Raw genomic sequence first — 10201 nt, 5'->3', positions numbered from 1 at the left:
ACGTTTGTATTCTGGACACAAGTTCACGATAAAATAACGCCAGTAAATTGTACTAAACTTTTGCTCTGATATTCTTGTCATTAGTGAATATCAACGTTCATTAAACTGCTACAATTTAATTATATTTTTTACGGACTGTGGTAATGCTATCTTACTGAAAGATTTATACCGCAGATACATTTTTTGTTTTTGTCCTTTTTCACTTAAAGCATACCAACACTTTAAGGCCTTTATTTGAAAAACTCATGTTTTATGTAGTTTCTATAGCAACCAACATCAAATTACCGAGTGATGTATTTTTTATTTTGTTTCCAAATTCCATTTGATGTTTAATTCCAAATAGATGTAATGAACATTGGCAATATACCGTTAATTTAGAGTTATCAAACGTAGTATGAGCATAGATTTTACCGTTGAAATAGTAGTAATCGCATTTGCAGTCGGTATTGTTTTTGTTTTTATAATGATTGCACGGCTTGCAGCAGCTGTGGACTGCGGAAAAGATTTTTTAAGTCAGCTGTTTGGGGTTTTACAGATTGAACAAAAACGGAAACGTGTTTAATTTGCTTAATCCAAAATGGTAAGTAAAATCTGTCAAACACTACAACAAGCAGGTAAATTTACGGTAAAAACGAATGAGTGGTTATTCGCATTTAAGCCTAATTGTGCTTGGTGTCCGATTTTCTTAAGAACTTTTTTTCTGTTTTCTCTTTTTTTAAGTAATTTAAGTGTTGTTCTTCAATGGACAGTGACTCTGAGAGTGTAATCTCGTGGGATATGGATGAAGACACCCAGAACGAAAAAGCAGCCTGTAGCAGCGTGTCAGACCAAAATACTGAAAAACAACAGACGTCCTTAAACCAAACCAGGTAGCTTTTTATACGGTATTGTTTTTAATCGGATGTGTCGTATGTGGTATATATTCAAATTTAAAGCAATGTAGGGCTCCTCGCTTATGTGTTTTATACGCAAAATATTTTTAAAAAATCCCTAATTTGAAGAAAAAAACAACCCAATTTCGATTGTTCAATATCTAAAATTATAAAGGAAAATTTTAAGGAAGGTAGGTTTTTTATTTGAAGACTAGGTGCCTGACTGTTCATCAAAGACGTATAGTTGGTCGTTGAAAAATGAAGACAATTTAATCAGAATCAAAGGCAATTCTAATGTTCAAAGAAAAACAGTTTTCAGTTTATAGTTATTATATATGCATTAAGTTATTATGTTACATTGATGCAACACGTGATGTTTAGGTACTGTGAAATATTAGTACTACAGTATATAGCTATATCTTAATTGTAGTAAATATAACCTGCAAAGCTGTGCATTGTCAAATATGGCTTCATTTCTGTTATTACATTAAATTCCCAAATATGTGTTAATATGATGATATATGTTTATGTTTGTAATATGGGATATTCTTATGTTTATGTTTGTAATATTGGATTTTTACATTATATTCATTTTTACATTTTATGCCACAACTATGTTAAGTCATTTGATCTGGATTTATAAGGACAGGTATTTCAGCAGTGTGGTAAACATTACAATGGATGCTAGAGGTAAGCCTTTGATTAATAGGCAAAATATAATACAATGGAAATGAGAACACTTCTGTGGTTAGAAGTTTGTATCTACATAATGATTTTGCTTTTAATTTGAAAACCCAACACCTTTAATTGTTTATTTTTGCTGTATTTAATGAAATTCTGTGTTCTTTTTTTTAAAAAAAAATGTTGTTCAGATCGCCATCTAGTATTGACCTCATCAGTGCTCTGCAGCAAGTAGAAGGGTCGCTACTGAATAGTGTGGTCCAGCCATTTCTCTGTACAGGAAATCTTGACAGCCGTGAGGGGAGTAAAGGTAGACTTTTAAACAAAAATAGAAGAAGAAGACAGAGCAATTACAAACACAAGAAGCAACAGACTAATATCGATCATTTCCAAAGGAAACTGAGTGCAAAATAAAAAAAAGCTACTTTTCTTTTTAATTGGTAACTTGAACAAGCCTGCTTCTCCTTTTAATGGCTTAGCTTTTATTTACACCCTGTCAGACTCTGATAAATAAAAGAAGTTAACATTATTTCATTTTCTTGGCCAAGGTCCGAAAAATGTAATACAGAATCATGGCAACTCTTTGCATTCTAACTCCAAACATCAAAAGATGGAAACCCACAATGATGTCAACACCTGTATTGCATCACTTGACCAAGTACAAGGTATGTCAATTCTAAAGAGAAGTGGTTGCTCTGCCTATTTACTGTAGGTCTCATAGTAAAGGGGGTGATTATTTTATCAATCAGTTATTTTTTGTTTTAGTTCAAGTAGGTAGCTACATCAGCATGCATAGGCTGCAAAGGAACAAGTAAAGGTTTATTACACTATACTGTAGTGGGCACAATCTTTCGGATGAAACATTAAACCGAGGTCCTGACTTTCAGTGGTTATTAAAGATCCCCGGGCATTTCTCAATAAGACTAGGGGGTGCGGGCAAAATTTCTCCCCTCAGCCTTTACCGTGGCCTCCAAATTGTCCCCAAGTATGATTGGCTTGCACTTGCCCTGTGATGGACTGGACATGACAATTTTGCTGTCACTTTGATGTTATAGAGTAGTTTATGTCGATCAATAGAAAAAATCACAATTAAATGCTTTATGATTCCATATTGTATCACAATGCAAAGTGAAAAACTCCAAGAGGATTGAATGTTTTTGATAGCCATTGTAGGTTGGCTGGATTCTGGGAAAATTGGCCCTGGTGTGTGTCTGTCCTGTGATGGACTGGAGTCCCATGCCAGGTGAATCCTGCCTTGTGCCCATTGCTAAGCTCCAGCTCTCCTGTGATCCTGTATTGGGAAAAGAAGTTAGAAAATCGATGAATGGATAATACATTTTAGGCACGAAATAGACATGAAAAATCAGAGGTTTCCATTTTGTTTTTGCATTGCTTTGTATAATTGTACAACTAAGGGATCCTGCACAACGTTGCACATCCTTGTTTCCTATTAATATGTTACAGAGGAAACCACCAGTGATGTCTGTGCTAAAAATACAAAAATGCCTCTCAGTACGACGTCAGCTTATAATGGACATGAATACTTATTTATGGCTAAAAGTAATGGGAATGAATCTCATCCAAAAAACCTGTGTGAACAAAAATCAAAAGGTTAGTGGCTCTTTTTCTAAAATATCTTAATTTGGAATATTGCAGAACAATACTGTTTAATACTGTAATTCTTTACATGACTTGCATGGATTTAGTGTTAATTTTCCTATAGACACTTTTTTGCTTAGTACTCTGAAGAGTTGTCTAGTGGCCTGACTTAATTAGTACTGCCATTGATACTGAAATATAAAACTTAAGTCAACATCTCACATAGGAGAATTATATTACTACAAAATTGTTTTGTGCAAATTTGGCAGTAGTATCTTTAAAGAGCTAACTCACTTGAACTGCAAAAATATTAAGGTACACTACTTGCCTAATTTTATTCCAAAGAGGAAGAGGCGTTAAGGAAACATCTCTTAACGCGTTTATGTGAGAATTACCCATTAAAAACAATAATAATTCAGTGTCCGCATTGCTATTTAAAACTTTGATGACTTTTCATGACTTCCATTACATATAATGAGTGTGATATTGGCATTTACTACATCATTTCATGTAAAAAAATGTAATCACAGAGGATGATTCCATTATATTGACATGCTATTTTATACTGATGCATCATAACATACAGGTCTAATTAATTTATTCACTTAATATAAACATGAATACGATATCACTCAAAATGTGAATGAAAATACAAATGAAGTAGAGAATTGTCTCTAGATGTCTAATATGTTTCAGTATGAAACATAAGACAGTGGCAAAATGGAAACATTACAAAATCAGTATTGGGTGTGACCTATCTAAGGCAGTCTTGGCAGCACTGCTACACAGTCTCTTGACACACTGTTGTGGAATATTTCACTACTCATCCTGTGCAGCTGTTGCCGGCTTGTGGTTGACTGCTGTTGATTGCATTGGCGAATGGGTCACACAGATGTTATTTTAGACCAGGCTAGGAAAGAAAGCTGAAAAGGAAGAGTTGGCCTAAGGCATTATTGTTTTAGAAGAGTTTCTCAACCAAATCATAACATAGCCCAGGTGGCTGGCTTGAATAATGCAACAGTCAGCATAACACTCAACCACAACCTGATCACTTTAGGTCTGTTAAGATCTGTTAAGAGATTAACCAGATATTGTACTTAAGACTCAGCTTCAAACATTCTTTGGCCTACAGAATATGGTAAATTCATCTTTCAACCTAGCACAGCTTCCAAGCATGTTTACAGCAAATTAGTCTTTCTGCATGGGCCATTTCTTCCTGGAATTTATTGTGCTATTGACACTGCAGTAAAAAGATTGTTACATACGTGATTAGGATAGAAATGATGGTCCAGAGATGATGAAGTAACTTTCTGTCCTCCATGATGTGACCTATCCCTTGCGGAGCTGTTTTTTTTGGTTTATTTGGGTTTGTCTGCCAATTGTTGAAGCAGTACTCTAACTCTGGGTATATTGTCTCATAGGCAGACCACCTTCAGCCATGCTGATAATTTAGCAATCTTCATTACTCATGCTGGCCATAGTGATATGTTTCATTGTTTTTGTGTTAATTAAAATCATGTCTTATTGTCATGCTCTGCAAGGGATGTTGAGGAAAACGTTTGAAAGAACTGTGAAAATATTTTTGTACAGAAAGCTGTTATTATAATTTGAATGTTTTCTGCCCACAGTTGCAAGAAAACATCCAGTCCAGCAGTAATTGTACAAATTACACTGTTTTATTTACACTGTTTGATACAAGGTTTAGTAAAAACTCCTGTGTAAGGCTGCAGTTTACCAACTTTTGAAGATGTAATTTCCCTTAATGACATAGCCTATCTTCATACCTACCGTACAGTCATGATCATACGAATAATATTTACCCTATTCTTGGCATTCATTGTAGTTTTATGGTCTTTTAAAGATCATGCTACTGAACTGATCATGCTCTCTATGGTTTATATTTATTGTGAATCTTATATAAAAGGGAACAAACTTCTCAGAACCATTGGCATAATGAGAAGAGAAAGCCTGAGGCCAAATAAGAGAACTGATGGTGCTTCTGAGCAGAGCCAGGTTGGTATCAAAGTGAATTATCACAGGGCTAATGGTTTTATATACACCAAAGTAATAATTGAATGTGGAATTAGTGAAATACAGATATCATATATACTTTATATATCATATATAGATATAGCAGTTCATATTTTTTCTGGCTCAAAGCACATCATCAACCGGTAATCTTCTCCAGTATGGAACCTAAAAAATTACGTTATGTGTATTTGGAGGTGTCTGTTTCTTTTCTTGAAGATCTCCATTTTTTGTCTCAATATTTAGTCAGCTTTATTAGTAGATATTTTTTCTTCATCTCAAGCCCTTACTGTAGATAAGTTGGGATAAAAAATGTTTTTAATCTTTCTCATTCTGAATACATAGTATGTGATTGAAACTATTCAGTTTTTTATACTTGCCATTCAAAATAACCCTATGCTTACTTACATTCTTCAAAAAATCATTTTTTTTAGTATTGTTAAGTATTGTTTTATCAGTGCATAGACATTCTACATTATTTCTACAAATGTAATTTGTGTAGCACTCTATTCTTCTGAAAACTTTAATAACATAAAATGTAAAAACATTTAATGTAAAGACTGTCAAATGGTGATTAATTCTTTTTTCATTTTGTAATCTTGGTGATATCATTTAAATGTATCACTACATTATGTTTGCATTTGTAGTATTGTAAATATACAGTTATGTATACTTTTATGATCAATTCTAACATTAAAAAACTAAGATACATCATGACAACATTGAATTCACACAGGGAGCTGAAAATAGAGAGTCAGAGAAAAAAACAGCTGAAGATAAAATTTTCAGAAATGTCTGTTACAGTGATGAAAGGTAAGCAAATTCTATACTGCAATTCTAAAGCTTAGTAATGTATTGTACCTAAGCGGTATGCTGTATTATTTTATATACAGACAATATACAATCTGAAACATTTTTACTATCTATGAGATATCCACTGATTAAAGATGTTTCATGCTTTTTGCTGTTGAAGCCAATAATGTAATTTCCTTATATAAATGCAGTGCTGTCCAGTTTTATTTGTGACCCTGATGAAAGAGGAGCAAAAAACATCCTAAAGCAGAATGAGCTACGGATTTGATAATGTGATATTGTAATCTTAATACTATTGCAAAGAGCAAAATCATATTTGTCATAAATAATTATTTTAATTTCAGAAAAGAAGAGGGTCACAGTTACACTATTCACACCTCTAAGTATCCTTTTCAATAAAATTAATTAAAAGCCTCCGTTCTAAATGACATTCTGCTATTTGGGATGGTAAAGGAAACTTTAAGAACTACAGAGATGCCTTCGAAGGGTTGCTGTTTGTACTCGGTAGCATGATCATGGTTAAGGTCAGAGAGCACCTTGAAGAATGCAGGCAAATGGTCAATGACACCCATGAGTTGGGGGATGGCTTTACGATAATTTAAAAAGAAACTGAATATATCATTTTCCACTTTAGTGTCCATTATTAAAAACTGTAATGGAACTGGTACAGTGGAAACCCTGCCAGGAAAAAAGAGTGTATCGTGCCATCATGGGCTGTGGCACAAGTGGTTCAGGAGAAAATTTGTGAAACAAAATGGTATCTTCAAGATACAAAGTGTTGAAAACGACCATTTTGTGTTGCTTGTGTGAATGTGTCATTCATAGCTCAGTTGCAAGGAAGGAACCTCTTCTGAGGCAAACCACTAAAAGAGGCAACTCAAACTAGACATCTTTAGAAGAAGAATTTAAACAATCTATTATGGCTAGTTTTTAAATGAAAATGGAGTTGTTTGGACATGCTTATCACCATTATGTTTGACCTAAAATAAAGGTAATTGAGAATACATTCATTCCCATTACGAAATATTGTGGGTGGTGTGTTAAGGTTTGAGGTGGTTTTGCACTTACAGGTCCTTGTCAAGAAGGGGAAAATCATTAACTCCAAACACGTACCAGGACATTTTTTCCAGACACTTTGTTCTTTCTGCCAAGAAGCTCAGGGTTGGCTTAAAATGGATACTTCAGCATGACAATGATCCAAAGCATACATCCAGTATGACAAAGGAATGATTAACTGCACACAAAATAAATGTTCTCAACTGACCTTCTCACTCTCCAGTCATCAATCTAATTGAGCATTTGTACGTAACTCAAGATGGCAGTTCACCGAAGGATCTGAAGGACATAGGGTAATTCTTCATATAGGAATGTTCATAAATTTCCCCTCTGAAGTGGCAGAGCCTCATAGCACACTACAGGAGACATAAAGTTAGTGTAATCCCTGCTAGAGATTTGACAAAATCCTAACTATTGGGGTGTGAATAAATGTGGCTCTTAATTTACGGACTTCTGATTTTTTAATAAAAAGTATGACTTTGAGCTGTGCAATTCTATTTAGAGTATTGTAAAATGTTTTCCAGATTTTGTTTAAGCAAGAAGCATTATCCAATATGTAAAACTTTTGTTTATTTGATGCTTATAGTTCCTTTTTCATCAGGGGTATGAATACATGTGGAGGACATTGAATGTGAATACTGAGAAAGTTCCCATCTCTAGGAAAGATGTCAGTTTTAATAGTGTATTTTTAAAAAATGGAAACATTTGGGATTTTCTACGTTAATACCCAATGATTCGGGCACTGAAGCTTACATTTATATATGACGTTTCCAACTAATTAATGTTAGTTGATATAACATCTTTATTCATTCAAGTACGCATGTCCTGATGAAGGCTTTTGTTTGCCGAAACACTGACAGTGCACAATAAGACATTATTGAGAAGAGAGTATGCATTATTCTGCTTATCTTAACTTACTTGTAGTTTTTGCATACCATCTTATAAGCCACATGCCTTCATATTCTCATTTTTATTTTGCTTTGCAGCCAAATGTATGATAATTTTCAACAGCAACTCTATCATTCTGGAAAGGGACCTGAAGAAGCAAGTGTATCTGAAGAGCCTGACAGGTACAGGTTAAGCTGAAAAAGTAAATTCAAAGTCGACTCCACTGTTTATAAAGTGAGGATTCATTGTGAATTTGCATTTGAGGTGAAAACAGCATTTGTTCATTTCTTTGGCGTTTTAGGAGTAGGAACTCTAATAATGTACTGTGGGCAGAACTTTTTAACTGTGATTTTTATGTGATTAGTCTGAGCTCGATTCCACTGTGGAAAAAATGTTTTGCAGCTTCAAAACGGTCATTCATCAGTTCTGGAGAAAGGTGTTTGGGATCTTAAGAGTTCCCCTTTACTTCATCATGATATTTCTAATTGAGATGCTGGACTTTGTTAGTCAATCTCTATGTAATGTAAGTAAAACAACAGATGTTATCACTATATTTTACAACTTTTATTAGCCTAATTCTTTATAACATAATAGAATGGATTTAGATTTATTTATTTTAATATGGGAATTTATATGTCAGAAAGAGGAGTTTGGTGCTCTGTAACCCAATCCTGATCCTGGAGGTCCATACACCTGCTGTTTGTTGTTACTGCCAAGCTCTCAGTTGTACAATTGAATCTTTAAGTGACTTGATAATAGGATAAATGAACTGCTTGGGTGTTTGGTTGCCTTTTAACTATCTAGTAATATAGTAATATACAATTACATATTTCTGAGTAGGAAACTGAACTTGTACAAATTTCAAACAAGCACCGTGTTAGCTCAATTAAGCCTTCAATTAAGCAATTAATCTTGGTTGACATGAAAATTCAGCAAGTGTGTGGGCCTCCAGGACTGGGATTGGGAAACATTGCACAGTTTCCCAAGAGAGAGCTAGAGAAGTATGCAGATACTGTATGCAGATGTGTCAGAATATTGTGTCAAAGATAAAACAGTGACATTTGTAAGCCCTAGTATCGATGCAGGAACAGGCCAATTACACTTAGAACACAGCAAGTGACGGTGATCAGGAGTGGCTTAAAGGGGCGTAGATTAAATTCAGTGCCATAAATGAGATGGTAATTATAGGATTGAAGAATGCTTCACTTCATATAGGGTGTAAGTGAAAAAAAAAAACACTAAAAACATCATCTGATTTTATTTAACTTGAAACTAGAATGATACCTTTTGAGAGAATCAGTAACTTCCCAGGAGATCCTTTTCTGTCAACCTAGTGGCTCCGTCTCTCTGTAAGGCTCTGTCCACTTTCCATCCCTGCATTCAGCCTTAGATTAGACCTGAGATGCCTGTATGTCAATGCTCATATTACAGAGGTACAAATCATATCTGAAAGAAAAGCTACTTAGATCCAGGCTATGTGGGAATTGCTGATTTATTTGAGACTACACTCACAAAAATAAGCTCATTGAACCAAATCATCTGCTCCTTTTGCAACTTTTCTTAAGTTCTTATTTGTTTTTCAGGTGTTAGTCGTGGGGATAATGACAGCACTCGGGGATCATGTGATAAAGCCCCTCTTGGTTGTTTTATTTAGCCATGCATTTCAGCCCATGATGATATTTTTGCTCAATGTATCCTCAAGCATAAGGGATCTGTTTAATCCCTTTTTTGACATGCTGAGAGTAACCATGCAGCGTATAGCTGTGATTGTGAAAGCCTTTAGACTTGTAGAAATAAATAAGACATCCACATCAAATTATTTAGAAGAAGTGTAAACTAATCCTTTAAAATTAATAAAGATGTTTTAAACCTATTATTACATCCTGGATTATTATTATTAAACCTATTATTACATCCTTGATTCCTTAGCTAAACAGATAAATCAATAAAGAAATTCACATTTACATTGGTGATCTAGAGAGTCCCACTCTGACTGTAGCATAGGATTTACAATCAATAAATTTGAGTGAAATACCTTGCTTTTGTTCTTATTGTAACACATGACAATAACACATTTTGTTCTTATTGAACACACAAACCTCCAGTCTAGATGCCAGAACTCCTAACTACTATTTCATACTGCTGCTCTCTAATTAATGGAAATAAGAAGCACTTTTTCCTGCACAATTGTTACTTACAATAAAAACACCATCCTATTTTTAATGTCACAAAATGTATTCTTTATTACATTCATATCACATCAC

At 34.3% G+C, this 10201-nt stretch overlaps 1 protein-coding gene across 1 annotated transcript; it reads left to right on the top strand.

Annotated features, from left to right (window-relative positions):
- Positions 1 to 736: 736 nt before the first annotated feature.
- Positions 737 to 9772, top strand: LOC148829790 (uncharacterized). Its single transcript, XM_088923483.1, has 9 exons — positions 737 to 869; positions 1745 to 1863; positions 2102 to 2218; positions 3018 to 3164; positions 5077 to 5165; positions 5917 to 5993; positions 8036 to 8119; positions 8340 to 8460; positions 9521 to 9772. Exons 1-9 carry the CDS (start codon positions 742 to 744, stop codon positions 9770 to 9772), a joined length of 1134 nt encoding a protein of 377 aa, XP_088779609.1. The 5' UTR covers positions 737 to 741.
- Positions 9773 to 10201: the final 429 nt, after the last annotated feature.

The sequence above is a fragment of the Atractosteus spatula genome, chromosome 8 (assembly GCF_055471065.1).
Source record: "Atractosteus spatula isolate fAtrSpa1 chromosome 8, fAtrSpa1.hap1, whole genome shotgun sequence".
Lineage (NCBI taxonomy): Eukaryota > Metazoa > Chordata > Actinopteri > Semionotiformes > Lepisosteidae > Atractosteus > Atractosteus spatula.
This window is presented reverse-complemented; position numbering and strand designations above follow the sequence as displayed.

Bases quoted from the DNA above. Each gene is read 5' to 3' on its own strand.
- LOC148829790 (XM_088923483.1), top strand. From the start codon at position 742: ATGGACAGTGACTCTGAGAGTGTAATCTCGTGGGATATGGATGAAGAC. The intron at 2,219-3,017 runs GTATGTCAATTC...AATATGTTACAG, and splicing joins ATCACTTGACCAAGTACAAG to AGGAAACCACCAGTGATGTC. The intron at 5,166-5,916 runs GTTGGTATCAAA...GAATTCACACAG, and splicing joins GTGCTTCTGAGCAGAGCCAG to GGAGCTGAAAATAGAGAGTC.